Here is a 22243-nt window from a genome sequence, read left to right on the forward strand (position 1 = left end):
GACCCATACCCTCGTATGTTCTCTAAGTGGTCTATAAACAATAGCACCACAAACACAAAGTCTTCGACAGCAGCGGTGAGTGGCTACCGTCGTTCCTCGTTCACGCAGGCATCCCGGCGCCGTAGATTGGTTGCAAGCAGCCCGGAAGCCCGCTGTCAGCAACTGCAGCGGCGCAGTGGATGTACAGCGCACGTGCCATTGCCAGCGCACAGCACATCGTACCACTGGGAACCCTTGTTGCCTCCTTCAACACGTAGCATGTTGAGAACTGTCCCGTAGCACCTGTTATTATCATAGCAACTAGTTATTTTCTTAACAACTTTGCTTCCCCGACTCGGCCTAACCTGACCATGACTAATCAATAGCCCCAAGGTACTTAATGACTCCCGCTCACAGGACGCAATGGATGTTATTTCGCTACGGTTGAGATAATGTTCTTTCAACACTGAACAACTGAACTGAACAACAACTAATAAGCACTAAATTTAGATGGCAAACGGTCTAAAACGCGTGGCAATCCCAATTCTGATCTTAACGATTTTAAATTTAACCTAAAAAAGTTTTATTCCTTACAAAATGACTGTATATGTCTACTTTCAACAATAAAATAATAATCGACTCAAAATAATTATTAACACAACTAAGCACAACCAAAACGACCGTTACGTCCGAGAGCCCAACGGAAAGTGTGTCAAATCCGCTGTTCAGCTCATTTTTATAAACACCCACTCGGTTCGGGTTGCCAGTTGGGAATTAATTTATAACACTATATATATAAAACTCAAAGGTGACTGATATAGTGATCTATCAACGCACAGCCCAAACCACTGGACGTATCGGGCTGAAATTTGGCATGCAGGTAGATATCATAACGTAGGCGATCCCTAAGAAAGGATTTTAGAAAATTCATCCCCTAAAGGGGTAAAATAGGGGATAGAAGTTTGTATGAAACTTTTTATACCTTGGATGTATTTGCATGAAATTTAGCACACATATAGAGGGTAACTTGGATAAACACATACGATAGATTTTATCCCGGAAATCCCACGGGAACGGGAACTATGCGGGTTTTTCTTTGAGAACGCGGGCGAAGCCGCGGGCGGAAAGCTAGTAAAATATAAATATACATTAATATTAAGAAGCTCGAGGTGGTTAATTATCACCTTGGAAAGTCGGAGTCAGGTGGAATGGACTCCGTTAAATTGATGAACTAACAAAGAAGCTATGAACGAAAAGATGTGAATTATATGCAATCAGCCCATGAATACAGGTAAAGTCACAAGCAAATGCTAGTAATATTCAAAATGTACAAGTAAAGCGCTTTCAAATGATACCAAACACGGCATATTTATCTTAACTTATTTTTTTTACTCTGTATGTTTTGTCCGCTAGATATGTCATTTGTCGAATTCTGATAAGTAGTTAAGAAGTTACGAGGAAATAGATGAACATACATACATGATCTGTCAAAATCATAACCCTCCTTTTGCTTTGCCGTAGTCGGGTAAAAATATGTTAATGCCGTACTGTATCAGATGGCCATAAAGCACCCTTAAAATTGTAGCTTTCGTCGCTTTCATCAGCCTAAAAGATGTGGTCTGCACAAAAATGTACGGCATCGTTTTTTCCTAATTTATTTGTGTTAATACTTAAATAGTATAAAGTGAAGTAAACAACGAATAAAGTGTAGAAAACTATTATATTTCATTAATCTATGATGTTTAAACTTTTACAAAATTTCAGTTTTTGCATTTCTCTATAACTTTTTTTAGAACGGTTTCTTTTGAACGGCAATACTATACAACAATTGAATTTTACAATATCATGTTAAAAAAAAAGTTCCCGTACAGGGTCAAATGACCTTACAGCTCTTTATATCAAGAATTCGATGAAATTAAGATGATTATTGGTAGGTATACATTTAAAAGAACAATTATTTTTTGACGGCATTGCTTTTAATAGTACTTTTGAGTGCTAGATAATGTTTTGGAATCGAAGCCGTACTTAGTCAAATGACCCCCTGGAGTGGGGAAAGAGAGGGGATTGCAACTCTCTTGTCCCCATGATTTTTGTACGGCGTTGCGGAATAATGGATTAAAAGCAGCATTGAAATAGTATGACACAGATGCCGTACATGGTCAAATGACCAAATTTACCCCCGGTAACTCTCGGAAATTAAATAAAAATTCCGACTTTGTGGACCACCATTTTTGTACGGCACTGAGCGGTTTCTTATTATTTTTAATGGATCTATCGATGGTTAAGAATGCCGTACAAAAATATATGACCAAAATTTACCGAGTCTACCTGTACTTTTGAATTCTCATCTGCACTCAGTTGGACAGCTTACAAGTGACGGCATAGTGCTGAATCTTATTATTTTATGCTCTTCTATCGTTCTAGATAGGTCACCTGGTGGTTCAATTGACCCATATTTTTTTCCTATACCGGCTTGTAGTCTATATCAAAATATTTAAATCCTTTCCTTGAATAATTTAGCTATGAATTTCTAAATAACCGTTTTTCAAATACTTATCAGAAAATATTTAATGAGAAAGGATTCGAACAATTTTTAAAAGACATCTCACCTCGGATTCCATTCAAGATTTTATATTAAAAATATAGACCGTAAGCTTGTATGCAGTTGCATAATGAACTCCAAAGAAAAACACAAGTTATAGGCGTAAAAACGGCTTTGTTTACTTAAAATACAAAACAACCTGTCTCCCATTGTTGTTGAAATCTTTGAAATTTAAACAAAGCCTGACAAAGAGTATCCATTAGGTTCATTAACAGGCACTCAACAGGGCGTAAGTAATTTTTGTAAAAATAGCATTCCCGTCACAACACAGCCATGACCGTGACACGGCCTGACGTGTATCCATTGTGCCTTTTAAACCAGGTGTAGGTGGTAATTGACAGCACTTCTTGGAGTACGTGACATGCATCCTTTGTGCGGAGGTCATTATTATGGAGTAGCGTCTCGGCTTTGTAAGAGATCACTAATTGTATAATCATTGTCTCCATCCCGATGCAATTTTCTACGTACCATCTTTGTTTTCTCTTATAACGTAGGTACTTAGTCTATTTTATGTTTCTAGTTGAATCGAATAAATTAATTTTTCTTGTATGTAAAAAATATTCTAAGGCATAATATAATAGGCATTAGGCATATAATAGGCATAATTAGGCATATAATAGGCATTTAGCCTATCACTGCTATCAGATGTGATAAAGTACCGTCAAAATTTAAAATTTAAAGGGAAATTTATATAAAAAAAATCTAGTGAGACTTCTTCAGATAGTATCAAATTGACCGAAAGAAGTAATAGTTAGCTCAACAGCTGTATAAGTACCTATACTATCTAAACACTATAAATAGACTTTTAAATAAAAATCGAGTAATTCAGTGTACTCATTTATTGCATCACACAATATGTACATACTTTTTTCAAATACAGAACGCATAATTTAAACAACGTTATACAAATGCAACATGATATGTAGGTACGACGATTTCTAATAAAGATACACTATTGGTTCCCAGGCCCTATTAAACTTGTTCGCATTACTTCCAATCACTTCTTGGCCGGTACATCGGGTACATCAAACTCGCTCACTTGAGCTTCCACCAGTTGCTTACTTCTCAGCTTAATAACGGCGTGGCTCGGAACGTTCGGGTCTTCCATTTCGAACTCAATTAAGCCTGAAAACAATAACGATTTATTCGTATCAAGCCTGTAATAAATGTTTCAGTATGCATTTGTATGCGGGTCACGAATTCAACAAGATGGAAGCAAAATATTGAAACATTTTAATCTTAATCAGTTCTGAATAATATTGATACATCTACCTACATAGAGCTCACATTTATAAGTTACAGGTCATTTTATTGAAATGAAGACGACAGTAGTACAGAAATATCCAAAGGTTCTTGAATATTAAGATCCATGAAAGTCCGTGTGGGACGAATTTTATGTATTGTATCTTATTTCTTCGAAATATCTCAATTCTAATAAGACATGATAATAATAAGATTACATATTATTCAACATTCACATACAACTTGCATTTCCTAATAAGAATGGTTAGGTTTGTCTGTTGTCGTACACATTCTACGAGTTCTAGTTTCAATACTACGCATAACAAAGAGAAATATGTAGTTCAATTTCCTTTAATTGCTCTAGCTCCCCACAACACCTAAAGATATACATATTATATTATACGAAATTAAATTTGCGATTCAAATTTGTAACGCATTTCAAATACTTATCTACTAAATATAAGAACCACAAATAGATTTTATTTAAGAGACCTAAAGATAGAACTAAAACAAGAGTATAGTAGAGCCAATTTAATAGGCAACATTTGACGTCTATCAATTTTATCTTCATAGGGTGGTAACCTGCTTAAAAACATCGATTAAAGTGAATTAATCGATACGGACTTGAAACATTTGTCAATCGAACTTGAAACACATGTCAATAATTTATGATAATTTTTATTCCCAAGTAATCAATGCATTCGATTCTAGATGTCAGATTTCGATTTTTAGAGTAACGTCTCTGGTATTTAAAAAGAAAAAAGGTTTATTGACACAAAATTGTAGCGACGTCAGTTCTTTAAATCAGAAATTGTTCATTATGTTTAGAATGGTTTATAGACTAGAGTAGATAATTTTTGAAACAAAAAAAAATCGCAGTCGGATGAAACCCATTAGAAAAGGAGGGGAATATGATAAAAATGTAAGGAAAAATAAATTACGGTCAATCCGAGTTCGGGAAGTGGGAGGGGGGAGCTTTAAAGAGAAAAAAATGGTCTCTCTCAATTTCCGACAAAACTACAAGTCCTACGGAAAAAAGTTCAATCGCAAAGTTGTAGGTAATAAAAGGATCTACAACTTTTGTATTCACAATTTTTTCACATAACCTCAAAATTTAGGTGAAAAATTCAAAAAACCAAGTTTTTGGTTTTTTATTTTTATCTACTTCAAAATTTATTGTTTTTCTACGAAATTTGGTGAAAACTTACTTTATTATGTCCCAAATACACTGTAATTTATTTGATTGAAAATATTTATTTTTTCGCCTTATTTTGAATTAATACCAAAAAAACAACCTAATTTTCAATCGAAAAGTCACCCGTCAAAATATCAGCTTTTTTCAAAAACTTGAGGTGCCTTTTATTCATTGAAATCTCTACTTTCTTATGGTGTAAAGAAAAATAAACACCACCATAGTAAATGTTCTCAGGAAATGCATACAAACAGTGTGAAAATTAGCTTTTACTAAATCAGGCACACTTCTCGAACTACCTGAAATGTTTTTATCGACATCATTTTGCTTTTGAATATGCTGTAAAATATTAAACTTAGAACAGATAATTATTTTTCTTTTGAAATATTACCGAAAAGCCGATACAAGAGAAGATATAGAGTTCGAGAAGTGTGCCTGATTTAGTAAAAGCTCATTATCACACTGTTTGTATGCATTTCCTGAGAACATTTACTATAGTGGTGTTTATTTTTTTTACACCATATGAAAGTAGAGATTTCAATGAATAAAAGGCATCCCCAGTTTTTGAAAAAAGCTGATATTTTGACGGGTGACTTTTCGATTGAAAATTAGGTTGTTTTTTTTGGTATTAATTCAAAATAAGGCGAAAAAATAAATATTTTCAATCAAATAAATTACAGTGTATTTGGGACATAATAAAGTAAGTTTCCACCAAATTTCGTAGAAAAACAATAAATTTTGAAGTAGATAAAAATAAAAGACCAAAATCTTGGTTTTTTAAATTTTTCACCTAAATTTTGAGGTTATGTGAAAAAATTGTGAATACAAAAGTTGTAGAACTTTTAATTACCTACAACTTTGCCATTGAACTTTTTTCTGTAGGACTTGTAGTTTTGTCGGAAATCGAGAGACACCATTTTTTTCTCTTAAAAGCTCCCCCCTCCCACTTCCCGAACTCGGATTGACCGTAATTTATTTTTCCTTTTATTTTCATCATGTTCCTCTCCTTTTCTAATGGGTTTCATTCGACTGCGATTTTTTTTATCTTTTCATTATATTTAAAAGGCTTCTACCCCAGTCTATTATCAGTAAAATCAAGTCCTAAAATTAGGTACTTCTATCGGTCATTATTATTATAAATATATAATCGTAATTGAAAAAAGTTAAACAAATGTGCAGTTCTAACAAAACGAAATATCATGTTATTCTATGTCGTGGTTACCTACTAGGTTACGTTGTTGAATTTTGTTGACCTGTCAAATGTTGCCTATTAAAATGGCTCTACAATAGTTTCAATAATATCTTAAAACTTATAATGTCACGATAGTCCGAGAATGCCATAACAATGTTTTACTTAACATAATCTAAACTAAATTTAACTTTTTGGACGCCTCCACTCCATGGCCCGGGCATTCATGTTTTTGTTGTAGATTTCCAATGTTATTGTAATCCAAGCGGAGACAAATCCAACAAAAAAAAATTAAATAAATGACGACTGAAAATAGACGTTGTTTTATATTATTTAAGCCCGTTAATTTCTTTAAGCCCGGGCGCACACGTTCGCTTTCCGAATCAGGTTTCCTGATCAAGAATTCAGATTCTGAATTCCGTGGGGCTAGCGCTAACGTTCGTTTTTACCGAACCAAACGCCAGGTGTATTTCCGTTCGGAATGATAAGAATGGTACATGCGCTTTTTATTTTGTACGTATTTTGTATGTAAAAAAGCGTGTGTGCCGAGCACACGTGTCAGAAGTGAAATTTCTTTGGCACGATTGAAGATAGTAAAATCGTCGCCTAACTCCATGACGTGACAGTATCGCCATAATGCGACCTTAAAATTTTACTCTCATCGCGCCTACAGAAGTTTCACTTCAAAAATATTTAAAAAGGCGCACTTCACGAAACTGTATGTGTCCAGCTTAGCTAAGGCGACGTTCGTTTGCCCCTTAACTACGTCCTTTTATTATTTACATTTTTAATTAAAAATAAAACATTTAGATCACGCAACCTTGATCTTATAGATATTTTTTTGTTGTTTTTACTTAATTATGTTGTTTTTCCTTGATATTTACTTAAAAAAGAAAGCGTAGGCAGTAGAAGTAAAAAATCTAAGTTTATTTTTGCATTGTTTTTATTTACATACAATTCTCTTAACATATAATTTTTATGACTGTTACCTATATAATAGAAATAAAACTATTCATTAGTACATTTTATACTAAATAAGTATCAGTATTAATAACTTAGACTAAAGTCTTTTAGATTAAATTCTGAACATAAAGTTTACAATTTTCACTGCACAGTGAGAAAAATATATTTCGAATGTACTATTATTATAAATGCATCGGTTTGTGTTATATATAAAATTCAGGCTGTAATTGTTTTGATTGAATTTGCCATAAATGTAACATAAAAATGCATACGTATTTACTGTTTAAATAACGAGACTTTTAAATAACGAGTATTTGGATTTTATAAAATACTGCCGTTGAAGGCTGTATTGTCTATAAATACATCTCATTAAAATCGAGGTGTACGAGTTCAAAAAAATGGAAAATGTCAACCGGAAGGAATATAGGAAAATACCGACGTTTAAAAACCTAGGAAAATAATTTATGACACCACGAAGGATATATTCACGCACTAGATATTCACAAGTTCACGGTTAAATCTAACTTAAGCGAACGAAATAATATTTTTCTTTATTTTGCGCCATTTTTTTTGTTCCTCCTGTTCAGCAAAATTTATCGCTTGAACAATGAAAAGAGCATAGGTATAATTACTGATAATATGGTGTTGTTTTTCTTAAATAGCAAGTAACGAATATTCTTAGAAAAACGTGTATGTACTTATATTGTGAATATAAATTTTGTAATTTGCCGGTGCATAGAACATTACGCAATTTGTAGGACAATATGTCTGTTGAATTATATAAATCCATACTAATATTATAAATGCGAAAGTAACTCTGTCTGTCTGTCTGTTACTCAATCACGCCTTAACTACTGAACCAATTTGCATGAAATTTGGTATAGAGATATTTTGATATCCGAGAAAGGACATAGGCTACTTTTTATCCCGGGAAATAGGATAGGTTTTATCCCGGAAATCCCACGGGAACGGGATCTATGCGGGTTTTTCTTTGACTGCGCGGGCAAAGCTGCGGGTGGAAAGCTAGTATTAACTAAGTGAAAACAAAAAAAAACAGCTGGTTAGTATCTAATCATTTAGGATGACCTCGTTATCGATACACATTGGAAAGAGGGGACTCTTTGATCAAAGCATAGATTTTGTAGGACAAATATTTTTTCGAATAATTTAGATCTTGAGATTGAACAAAAAAAATTCAGTTAGTAATAAATATTTGAGAACCATCAAATCAAAATATTTTATCCTTGTTACCACTGTAAGCTACCACAATCGAGAGTTTCGTACAGGAAATAATTGGGCGTCTCATCAAAATAAAGCTACTCACGGAAAATTAGCTTGATAGTAATCAAGTGCAAAAATGGGCGATGGATAAGGATCCATCGCCCATTTTTGCACCCAACAATAACATAATATTAATTTATTAATTTATGATGATTTTTATTCACAAGTAATCAATGCATTCGATTCTAGATGTCAGATTTCGATTTTTAGAGTAACATCTCTGGTATTTAAAAAGAAAAAAAGTTTATAGACACAAAATTGTAGCGACGTCAGTTCTTTAATTCAGAAATTGTTTATTATGTTTAGAATAGTTTATCAGTAAAATGAAATCTTTAAAATTACTTGTATCGTCATTATTATTATAAACTAGGGGTCCGTCCGCGGCTTCGCCCGTGCTACATATTTACGTTCTCTACATTAAAACCATCCTCGTACTTCAAGGAATATAATAAAAAAAGAATTATCGAAATCGGTTCAGCCGTTCTCGAGTTATGCGCTTACCACCACATTTTGCGATTCATTTTTATATTATAGATTTTTATATATAAGATATGTAGGTAATCGTAATTGAAAAAAGTTAAGCAAATGTACAGATCTAACAAAAAGAAATATTATCATGTTATTCTATGTCGTCGTTACTAGGTTACGATGTTGAATTTTGTTGAACTTTCAAATGTTGCCTATTAAAATGGCTCTACCATAAAAGCCAACCTTGCGACTTTTTGCATTCCTTGGTTATGAAATCAGCACAATGACGCTAATGACACCGGCATTAATTAATAGCAAACTTTATTCAGAAGTAGTTTATCATTACCTGATAGCTCGTTATAAATGCCTGTAACTCTATAACCGCACATAGTACACAAAACCAAAGGATAGCAGATTTGAAACGAGCGTATAGCGCATCGAATAGCCCCCGATTTAACAACAACACTTTTTTTGGCTGGAAGGGTACAGCGGGAACAGAATATTCAGATTCGAGAGTGTGGCAGATCTCTCGAATATCCACAATACACCATCATCAATACTACAACTACTATAGGGAAAATGTTACTAATTTTAAGTTTCAGTTATTTTATTAATGGAAAAACTCATTAAAAGTGTTTGAAGTTGGTTTACCAGTGGCAAGCTATACAATTACTTGCTATATTTTTTACGGTTTTCCCATGGAAATTGGAAAAAGTGTTGCGAGCGGTTGCTTTAAAAATTACTGGAAAGTAAATAAACCAACCTCCTTCGGCAACAACTTCTTCTTTGTAATTATCTCGCATGGTCCTTGCGAGTATGTTGTGGTAGAACAAGTTGGCATTAGCTCGAACTTCACTCGTGACCTCCATTTTAGAAATAGCTTGTATGAGCACATTGAGCTTCTGGCGAGCGGTCAGTATTAGTTTGTCGACTGGAAATGTTACGTAGGAATTATTTTGTTAGTTTCGATGTTTATGGCACTTGTTTTTTTATCATATAAACAGGTCGACTTCTTTACCACATGACATTCAGAAAGATTATAATTAAATAGGTAGATATGTAGATATTATAATAAGTGCATTATAACAGTCAGAGGTATAATTATTGGCGCTTGGGAGAACACGAGATCTTATCTCTATACGAGGAATTGCCAATTGCAAATGATATTATTACTTCCTTAGAGCGTATACGCACTATGCGGGTAGCCGCATTGCGGGTAGCCGTCCGGCTGACCGCAAGCACAATTATGTACGGAATATTCATTTCTATGCGCACTGCGATGCGGCTACCGCAGACCGCACAGTGCGCATAGAAATGAATATTCCGTACATAATTGTGCTTGCGGTCAGCCGGACGGCTACCCGCAATGCGGCTACCCGCATAGTGCGTATACGCTCTTAGAATTAGGATTATGTAGGTACTTATGTTTGCACGTGCATTTGCACACAATATAATATCTGGGCAATATACGCTTGCGGCATTAACCTCGATATAATATATCCTGTATATGATACTCTCTATTAAGTAAATGACTAATCCACTAACAATCAGCCTCAACCTCTGGCACGGGTTGCACCATGTCGTCGAAAGCATATTGAATGGCTGGTGGCACGTCGCCGAATGGTCGAGGCGCGTTTGGAGCACCTGCAACGAAATATCTTTTAGTTTTTTTTTTTCATATCAGATTTTTACTCGTAAGTAATTGCACGACTCATGATGCGAAGCATCAGAGAGTGCTTTACGATCGAAAATTTTTTTTCGCCTCATTTTTGCAGCTATTCTTATTATTATCAATGATATTATATATAGAAACAAGAGGTAGATACGTCATCAACGCACCAAAACTGATTCCGTGAATTGGTCCTATTTGGGACCAATGCAATCAGTCAGATTGTCACCGGTCCCAGTGAGCGCATGTGCCTATAGGTACATTAAAGTTGTCGAAAATGCCTTCCTGTGTGTTCAGAAAGTGCACGTATTCGTGCAAAAAAATAAAGAAAGATAAAGGAATATCATATCACAGCAAAATATATTAAATTATTACAGTTTAAGAGTAAAAATAACAATTTACAATTCTTTATTAATGACACTTGCTTGACACGTGTATTGAAATAATGAAAGGGATAAAACATTGCTTCAATCACTAGTGTGACAAAGCTAGCGTACACTATGTTCAAAGATTATCATGTAGATACGATTATTGAAAATAGAACGGTTATTTTATTAATTTCGATTTGGGTAAATACTTGATTAATTTTATATTTAAATCCACACAGTGCATATAATTAACAAATATATCTATTTATTATATACAATGAAATCGTGATGGCAAAAATGTTTGTTTGCAAAAATGATGTTGAATATACGTATACATTGAAGAAAAGATTATCGCTACTGACGAAAAAGGATATTTGCTTTTCTGTAAATAGCTATTGAACATAAATTTTATTTGTGTTTTAGATAAAAAAGGCTTATACTTCATCCTTTCTTTTATTTCATCCTTTTTTTTCATCTAGGCACCACTATTATTATAATTATCCTACAAGTTGGAGTGATGACCTTGTACGGGTTTCGGGAACTGCCTTGGAACGAATAGCGTAAGATCGATCCTTATGGAGTTCTATAAGGAGGACTATATGCAGTATGCTCAGCAGTGGGTGATTATCGGGTGAAATGATGATGACTTAAACGAACACCACAGCTAGTAATAAATACTTAATACAGTTATATCTCCAAAAAAGTTTTTTATATTTTTTTTTCATTTTAATACGACATCATAATAATCATAAAATAGTAAATGAAATTGTCACATTTATTTACTTGTGCAGGAAACCTAACATCTATAACATTGAACCTTCTGTGTCGTTTATCTATGCCAATTACCATGGCAACTATTTGTTTATTTATATTTAATTGGTGAATTCTTATGACTTTTGCTTACACCTGCGCGGAAGTGACAAACTATCTTTGTCTTTTTTATTTATATCATTTTATTAGAGCCATCTCTCTTATACAGTCTGTCAATGTAATAAATTAAGTAAAATGAAAATTGTATTTGTGTGTGCCTGACACTGCATATGAAGCATTTTTTTTGGATATATTGTGAGTATATAACGTATCTATACATAAAATATCATTGATTATTATAGCCTTGTTAGTTCACGGAATCAAGATATTTTGCATACTATTGTCGAGATAATTTAATGGAAATTAATCCCATACTTTTTAAAAATTGATTTACTTCAATAGAATTGGAAAAAAACACCGAAATAGGTCAAACAATTTTCCTGTCCGTCATGTGTGAAACCTGAAAACACTATAACTTGTGAAAAAATCCATCATTTGAGTTAAATTTTTTTTTTAATATTCTAATCGACGATTGTAGGTCACTGAATGCGAATGATTAATTAATTCAGTGTCGTTTAATTGCAATTAATAAAAAATGAAAACTACAAGACTGTATATCTATATATATATATATTTTTTTTATATATTTCATAATTAAATGAGCATTATGAGTCGTGCACTTTTGGATTTTCCAAACTTTTTTCAAACATTTTCATGCAGGTTGCCTTCAACAATGATATAGGTTACAGAAGTGATTACATAGTACATTAATGAGTTTAAGAGCGTATACGCATACCCGCATAGTGCGTATACGCTCTAACGCTAAATTGTAACCTTGTGTCATACAGCAACTTTCATATTATGACTTGACTGTGGGTAATTATAGTCTTTCTTACACACCTTCAATTTTCGTTATAATTTGTTATTCTCTATCGCCTAACGATATGGTACGACACCATAAAATTATAAGCAACTTGTGCTGTACAATGTTAATTAAGTGTGAAAGTGAAAAACAATCGGATCAATTAATTAACACGAAAAACTTTCTTCTAGTACTACTTACTTCTAGTAGCATTTATGTAAAGTCGTTGCTCTCAAAGGAAAAAACGATTTGAATACGGATCTCTTGGTAATAGTTTGGTCTTGCCTTTAGAGATAAATCTTAGCTTTGCTATGCACTAGCGCTGAGTCTTCAGTTACATTCACAACTACAAACTTTAGTAATCCATTCAGGAGCGCTAGTCTCGACATCTATCTCGACCGAAATCGGTCGGTAACTAACGATTTTTTTAACGATTTTCAGTAACTATAGTATGGACCAAAAAATTTTGTGTTGTTTTCCAAGAAATTTACCTTGATATTATGGCATATATAGTAAAATAAAATTAGTTATATAACTAAATTTTTCGCATTATTAAAATTACAATTGCATATGAAAAAAGCACATGTTATGCACAAAAAACATGGCAGTTAATTTAATTTTAATCAATTTCGATATTTTTTTTATATAAATCGTTCATCAAATTAGGGAGAGGTATTAAGCGACACCATTTTCATTGCTGAAGACGTATGACATATGAATAAGTTTATCGATAAATACCGACAAATGTCCAGACTACGGGTACATGTTAAATGGAATGTAAAATGTACTCACTCGTCAAAGTTTTTATTTAATTATTATGAAACCTGTATTAAAACTTGTCTTTTCCCTAATGAAGCTAATGAATAATTTTCACTTATTTTTTTTGTTTTGACCTAAGGATATGTGAAATATCAATGTCGGCATCATTCGATCGTTATCGTCCGTTTAATTTGCTTTCAAATTGGAAACATCGGTGTTAAAGCAATCGTCATTACTCATTACGCTATGTCGATAATTTGAACGTTCGGGCAATGGTGGACGACATTTTGCTATTATATTCTGTAAAACGGCATTCAATCTCGCGCGGAGAGGCCTCTTGAAAGTGACAAAACATTTGCGATTAATCGCGCATCCGATGCGTAATGCGTATATTCGGCGTGATTAAACCGCACCCAAATACCAGCTCTAACGTTATACAGATCTAACGGTCTACAGAATTACAGAAACAACTGTTTTTTGATAACAGTCTTATGACTTTTGCATGAAGAAATGGATTTTTACAATTTTTGTGTGCATATAAAAATGTTGTATATTCAGAAAATAAATAAACTGTTTTAACATAAACTTTCGGTTTATAAAAGAACAATGAAAATATATGTATACATAATAGCAATTATTTAACTCATCCGACTAAAAATGTATTCTTCTTAACTACTTTTGTAATTAAAAGCATCAACGAGAAACTGTAATACAATATTTATTGTAGGTAACGAATGTAACGATGTAAGTACTAATTAAATGTACTCTTCCTAGCTTCCTTTCACAGAACCTTTACTGTTCTGTGCTTCCTATCCTCAGGCATTAAGTGTTAGAAGACGGATGTGAGCTGCAGTAACCGTATCTCCGATGTATCTTCATCCTCTCTAGGATTTCTAATTGCTAATAGTCTGAGTCACATCCCTTTATTTGTGTCTGAACATGTACAACGCGTTTCAAACGTTGTTGTAAATAAATTTATCTTACATTTTTTTGTTCTGATTTAGCTTATCTACACTTTTCCACTTTTGGATTTAAACTCTATTGTGCTGTAGGTGTAATCGAATAATTAACACCGTAGACTAATGTACGAACCGTAAAAATAAACGTGTTAGAATTGTAACAACGTGAATCCCGTTAGCTAATGGAAGTGTTCGCTAATCCATACCTTTTTGATTTCCAAAGTCATCAAATGGACACGTGACTTAAGCGGCTTTATTTAAAAATTTTATACCAGCATTTTTAGTGAGTATTATGTATTTGCTCTCATTTTGTGTCACCTTGTCTAACGTATGTACACTGCACAGCACAAGTATTTGTTACTACGTTCTACGAAATAAATTGCAATCGCAGCACATATTATAAGTATGCTTCATCTCTGCGTAAAGTATAGAACAGATTGGTAACAGAAGGCTAACAATCATTTCAAATCCTTTATATTTCAAGTGCAGGAATTAAAACTAAATTGCAAGAAGGGAGCAATACTTAAAATAAAATGAAAAGTTCTTGTTTTTCTGTAATCAATACAAATATATATCTTTTAAATAATAGGTTCATAATTGTATATTCTTAATCTTCGTCACAATCAAGTCACAATACACAAGATTTTATTAATAAATCGATCTAACAGACAATACTATTATCGTAGATAAAATAAAAGGTGAAGGCCGTGTGTAGCTGTGTCACTAAATGTGCAGTAAACCTTCCCAGCGATAACGCAATTTTCTCAAAATACTACTTGCCTGCGGCTAAATTCCGCTGGAGCCAAATCGGGTTTTAGGTATTAAGTCTCTGTGATCGGAACAGTTAATCAGATTGTATCCACGCGTTAATGTGCGGCAGCGTGACTTAAACACGTTAATCTGTAATTCCTGCTCGTTCCGAACTCGCAACGGAAAATTATTCGCGCCGAGACGCCAGCGTTGACAAACTCTTACTTCATCGGAAGTTTGATTTCCGCGAGAAGTACGGAGCGCGGATGTCGTGTAATATATCTAACGACTACAGATATAATGAGAAATAGAGAAGCACTAATGAAAATTTAAAATTGAAGAAATATTGGAGTACCTAAATTGATATAAAATCTGCTTTTCTGCTGTGCTTCAACAATCGAGTTATCTCGCGCACACTTTTCTTGGTACCAGGGGACACGCATAATAAATAATAAATAAATAATAATAACGTCACGTCTAGAATAATTGACCTTTAAATTTATTTATTTTTAAACAAAATTAAAAGCACATACCCACGCTTGATAAAAGTTGATTAATTTGCTGTAACGATGTCTTCATTTCGATTATCAGCTGACCTTTCTCGTTTAAAGCCTTCGTCAAATTACGCCCCTCTCTATCTTCGGCTTCGAACTCTGCCTTAAGCTGTTTTTTCTCATTGATATACCTGTTTTAAAAACATTTTAAGTAAAATAAATTTTGTTATTTACTTAATCTTAATGTTACAAAAACAAAGATTAAAAAAGACGGTTTATAATCTATGTCGAGGCTATTAAAAAAAACATAAATTCATTACATTTTGCAGATTCAATTTTCTTCACCTTTCAATGTGTGTCTTGTGTGGATATCTCTGCAGAACCAGTTTTACATGTTGTATTTCAAATTGCAAGTCAATACATTGATTCGGGATTCCATACCTGTGTGCAACGGCGATCGATAGGCTAGCTTCGCTCTGAATATTATATTCTCGATATGAGAGAGAATAGATCGTAGTTCAATATTGACATAAAATAATTCATGAAAACGATTTAAAATTCACTTTCCTACTTATTAAATAATGAATCCTAAAATTGTTATAACTTTAAACTAAAATTGCATAACTTTTTTTCATATACTTCACTACCTTACCTACCTACCTACCTTATTACTTAAATGACATATTAATCATATTGTGATTAAAAATCTTTGTAATGACGTTACCTTAAAAAGCTTGTGATCGTAATAACGGTGCGCTAAAGACATAATTTTTTCCTCTAAAATTATACCCTCTTCCCAGAATAATTTTACCCTGACCCCAAATATTCAAGAGTTACCGCTTCCTTTTTGTTTCCGACTTCATATAATTATTTTTAAACAAATCGTGGGACATACACTCTGTTTTATATAATAATGTCACGAACTAGCTTTAAAATATTATTATCAAGATTTAATACTAATATGCCTCATATTTCTAGAAATTCATTTCATCCCGATTACTACCATATTTATTGAATACCATATTTCTACGAATTTCATACGCTACACGGATTGCTCGGGCACAACTCGTCCGTCAATTTCCCAGTAAAGTTAATAAGAGCTGTCATCATGCGTATTTCAAAACGCAAACAGAAATACGTAGCGAACGCCGGCCACGCTCTAATATACAATTTTCAGTGCCCTTCGTAGCTCATTCCTAGAAACGAAATGTCATTGGGCTGCATTAAAGCATATCACATAATATTTCACATCGACAACTCTGTGAAATTGAACTTGAATATAATAATTTAATCGAAACTCGTCTATATAACGACAATCACAACGACAGGGATATCCCACGGAATCATATTCTGTGTTGAAAATGTGGGTAAACTAGTGATATTCGAGTGCCTACGGAGTCGTAGCTAGTAGCTCGTAGCGAGACAGAAATGATAGTGAAGTATTTTGTAATTCCAGTTGGATAATTCTCAAATAATATCACATTTACATTATACCTACATCATCTATCACAATTTTTATCTTATTATTCCTACGACATAAATTCATATGCAGTAATAGTTCGTTTATATCATGCTTCCTCGAAAACTCATTTAGCGCTCCTTTTAACTAACATTTAATTGAAATTGAAAAGAATGTATGGTTCAAGTTATCCGTTAAATCTCGTTCTGAGTTCACAGCCCGCCTGCTTATCTGTTAACTTTGCCGCACTGGACTCTATCAACGGATTTGTTACGGAACTATTTTCTAGTTGGAAAGACTACTGCATTCGATTAAGATTATTAACGGATTGAATCTCTCATTACTTATGGTTTTGGTTTTACCCAACTGTGTTCGGGACTGAGAAGATTAGGTATACTGCAATTTTGTATTTTATGGTATTATGTCTTTAATACAATCTAAACGAAAATATGGACTAAACGTATTCTAATTTATATTTAAAACTAGAGGTCCGCCTCGGCTTCGCCCGTGGTACATATTTCGCAATAAAAGGTAGCCTATGTCCTTTCTCGGGTATCAAAATATCTCCATACCAAATTTCATGTAAATTGGTTCAGTAGTTTAGGCGTGATTGAGTAACAGACAGACAGACAGAGTTACTTTCGCATTTATAATATTAGTATGGATAAGTAACTACTGCAGATAATTTGCTATTAACAAGTAATTTTATTTATTGCAGTTGTAAAATTATCGCGTGAAAGCAACAGATCATTTTAAATTGGATGTTAGCTTTGTATTTAGTTTGTTGTTGATACAGTAGTGATTGCGCAATAAAGTGTAAAATAAATAAATGGCCGGAAAATCAGAGTGAAAGCTTTACGTGGGTATGACAACATTTCAAAGGACACCCCCAACTATTACTCCGAACTGCCCCTGGCACTTTTCGTTATAAAACTCCCAATACCATATTTTAAATCCCTGCCTTTCACCTGAAATTTCAAATCCTTTTGTAAATCCGTAACATACCTATATGTTGCGAAATAAGCTCGCAGCAGTGTTGAGAGATAAATTTTCATGTTTGGAAAGGCGTAGTCACGTTACATATGTATACAGTACTCCAAAATTAATAATGCGCATGCAAATCTTCGCTAATTGTCGTATTTCCAAAAACACCCGAATTAAGAGCCCTTAACAATGCACTTGAATTTTACACCTTGTTCAAAAGAAATACAAGTCAATTCACGGTCAAACACAATCAAAAACAATTCGGGCGGTATGGTCACAGAATACATAATATGTAGTAGCTAAACGCTACAGAACGGACACTCTCCGCCTCCCGCCAAAATTAAACACTTACCTCACCCCGCACGATCAGGTTATAAATGGTCCGCATTTTTCTGCAAGGACGATACGCAACGAATATTGACAACATTAATCAAATTGACTTAAAGTAATTTTATTATTTTGGATTTGTGACTATCGTTTTTCGTAGAAAATGGATTATTGTCAATAACTTACAACGAAGGCATCTTGGTAGAGCCTACAGCTCCATCCTACTAGCCTACAGTCCATTTACTTGCAACTACATTAGCAACTTTGTTCAGTTCAGTACTCTCAAAATCTTGTTTTATACTTTTTCAGCGCCGTTTTTTGTCGTAGTTGGGTTTTAGTTTTTTTTTACTTTTTATTATATCAAAAGTAATCAATACATTTAACGAACTCTTGTTTTGCTACTTTAGAACTATTGTTAGTATTCCTTATTTCCTTTAAAAATCATAGCAACATACGAAATCAAACTATGATCAACAGTTTTACCTACACATCATGATTTCAAATTCCCCGAATCGTTTGACAGCATATTGCAAATCATATTTACTGTGTATGTAAACATAAAATACAAACAGTATCGAAAACAAAGAGAGCAGTTGCAATATTCACTAGGAAATCCGATTACTAGGTTTCTACTATACGAATATTGAATAAACAGAGGATTTTGGACGCAACATGTTTCGGTTAAATTAATGGCAACGTAAAGCGAATTTCAAATGAAAATTGATTAAATTTTTAAAATGATTAAATGCGAGTGACCATGACAAAAGCTTATAATTTAATATTTTAACGAAATATTAAATATGTTACGAAAATTTTCAATGTATTCTGAAAAGCGTAAATTCAATTTTAAAATATGATTTCAGATGAAAATTCACGGAAATGTAGCAATCCATTTTATATTCAGGTGCAGGTCTAGTATATTTAGTTAATGTGTTGCCACCAAACGTACATTTATGTTTGTATTACTATTATTTATTTAATTAGATGAGGAAAAAATCAGCAAATGGGGATGAGAAGTTTGAATTTAGACCGTTAAGTACCTTTAAATACAATTTTCTATAGAATTTTTGTGAACTGTAGACTGAAATAATTAAGCAATAATTGAAAAAATAATATAAACATAACAGTTAGTCCAAATTAGTATAGAAGTAGCAACAAATGCTTTATATTTGTTACAACATTGAATTTTGAAATACATGTAATGATTTATTTTGCAATAATTCTTTATGATATTAATTTGATCTTAATTTTCCTATATTTTCATTTAAAGTATAGCCTTCTAGTTGTTTTGCCTGAATAGTTTGAAATGACTCGGAACAAGATATAGTCACAAAATTAGTTTCAATTATAGCGGAGTAAACGGAAACCAAAATTAATATTATTTCTAAAAATCTAGGTATATTATTTTTTTAAACTCCCAGAAAATTTTCCATGTAAACTGTATTTTTGTTGTTATGGACAAGGTAGAGCGTACCTCCATGACACTTATACATATATTCTTATAACCGTATATTAAAGTTGATGTATTATACAATTTACAAGTAAAAAATTAAATAAAAGTATGCAGTATTGAATGTAAAATGATAAACGTTGAGAATAACAGTACATATAGGAGAGCTTCTTGGCTACATGCTATAAGGCTATCAGTACAAATAACTTTCAGGTTAACCCTATAGTAGTCGCGTATCTAAAAGTGACGTGTGAGGTCGCGTGGTCTACAAGGGTATACCATTTTTAAAACAAGAAAAAGTACACAAATAAATTAAAAAGTCTGTTTATTTATTTATAAATCTTCATTGCTATATAAAGACTACAGGCCCATGTTGAAAAAGTTATGGGTCATTTGACCCACCAGGTGACCTATCTAGAACGATATAAGAGCATAAAATAATAAGATTCAGCACTATTCTTACCACCGATAGATCCATTAAAAATAATAAGAACGTAAGTTTTCTTATTATTTTAATGGATCTATCGGTGGTAAAGAATGCCGTACAAAAATATGTGACCAAAATTTACCGAGTCTACCTGTACTTTCGAATTCTCATCGACACTCAGTTGGACAGCTTACAAGTGACGGCATAGTGCTGAATCTTATTATTTTATGCTCTTATATCGTTCTAGATAGGTCTCCTGGTGGTTCAAATGACCCATATTTTTTTCAACACGGGCCTGTAGTCTATATCTGAACTTGACTAGTCGCCATCAAGATCATCACGACAACGGTTTTCGACTAACCAAGCCTCGATCAGTCTCTTTCGTCTGTTGTCCATAATTATCTAAATAACTCTATTTTTACCTGCAAATATAAATAAATACATTATAAAATTAATAATGTATAAGTCTGTAACATTATTTTCAAAATAACAATATAATATTTGTAAAAAATAAATGAAACAGTCACAACAAAAAACTTACGTAGTTGTTCGCGCGGCATCGTACGTAGACCGCGAATTTCGCAGAGCTCCTGTTGCACAACCACGCGCATCTGACTCTCCGTGCTGCATTTAATGTATGCGGCAGTTATTCAACTTAGAGTACACGAAGGATGAAATAACTGTAGCTATTAGATTTTTAGAATTTTGCAAATTTGTATCACTGGATTACACGTGTAGACCACGCGACTGCTGTAGGGTTAATCGTTGCGTGCATGGACGCCATAACAACTCATTCTACCCGAGCCGACACTCTGGATTTTGATTTATTTTACCTTTCATAATTAAAATTACGGTTTTGAAAATCATTAAAACCACCTTTCGAAGGTTTGCGTTTTCTCAATGCAATTAACTTTCATTATAAAACTCTACATTCCATTTAACATTGGTTATAATAATATTCCTAAATTACACCTCGTATTATAATTAATATTGAAATTTTGCTGTCGCAAACTAAACTGTAGTCTATGTTTTGAATTTATTGTATTTCAATAATTCAATAATTTTTTGTAAGTTAAATGTGGGATCCATCCATTCTTACAATCCATACTAATATTATAAATGCGAAAGTAACTCTGTCAGCTGTCTGTCTGTTACTCAATCACGCCTAAACTACTGAACTAATTTTCATGAAATTTGGTATGGAGATATTTTGATACCCGAGAAAGGACATAGGCTACTTTTTATCCCGGGAAAATGATGTAATCCCGGAAATCCCACGGGAACGGGAACTATGCGGGTTTTTCTTTGACTACGCGGGCGAAGCCGCGGGCGGAAACCTAGTATTAAAATAAATTAAAACTCAACAATATCAATATAGTTATGGATAGGAATAACCGATAACGAGAGAATGAAATAAGTTCAATAATATCCACGATAAAGCGATCACAATAGTGAAGCCATGAAGGCTGAGATCATACAGCCCGAAGCGGTACAATATTTTTCCACAATTACTTGTTCTAATTATGCTGACTCAGCTTTATATGTATTGTTTAATATTAAGGTATAAAACGTGAGGTTAGGTATTATACTCTTAGTATATAAGGCTGTAGCTCATTCACCATATACCATATCATTTTACACTAATTTTGCTAAATTTCCGATAGTCCACTTTGTACCGTTACACGTGTCGGCACTTTAAAGTTCATTTTACACGAAACGCTTCGATAAACTGAACGTCAAAATATCATAGGTAAACTAGATCACACCAATAAACGGGTTATCTAAAAATAGTATGTATAGTTCGAAATTCTGGAAAATGTCATCAACTTAACAGAGTTAGTGCGACAGTTTAGTACGGATATACTACACACGAGTCACTTTCAGGAACCGAAAAAGGTCACCTTTAAAATATAATGAAGTAAATCTGAAAGTACTCGCAGTCAAAAGGCACCCTTGAGTGAAACGTTTGTAATCCAACAATCGATTTGCACGGCAGCGTTAAGTACAAT

At 33.3% G+C, this 22243-nt stretch overlaps 1 protein-coding gene across 1 annotated transcript in view; it reads right to left on the reverse strand.

Annotated features, from left to right (window-relative positions):
- Positions 1 to 3578: 3578 nt before the first annotated feature.
- Positions 3579 to 22243, reverse strand: part of LOC149491359 (uncharacterized) — a 33598-nt gene continuing 14933 nt past the window's right edge. Inside the window, exons 8-11 of the mRNA XM_089697860.1 lie at positions 15627 to 15778; positions 10462 to 10560; positions 9680 to 9847; positions 3579 to 3706 (exon numbers count right to left, since the gene is read on the reverse strand). Coding sequence (XP_089553986.1) covers positions 3579 to 3706; positions 9680 to 9847; positions 10462 to 10560; positions 15627 to 15778 — 547 coding nt within the window. The remainder of the gene's footprint in view (positions 3707 to 9679; positions 9848 to 10461; positions 10561 to 15626; positions 15779 to 22243) is intronic.

The sequence above is a fragment of the Colias philodice genome, chromosome 1 (genome assembly GCF_061535455.1).
Source record: "Colias philodice isolate Cphi_HAF_F1 chromosome 1, ilColPhil1 Martin Lab GWU primary, whole genome shotgun sequence".
Lineage (NCBI taxonomy): Eukaryota > Metazoa > Arthropoda > Insecta > Lepidoptera > Pieridae > Colias > Colias philodice.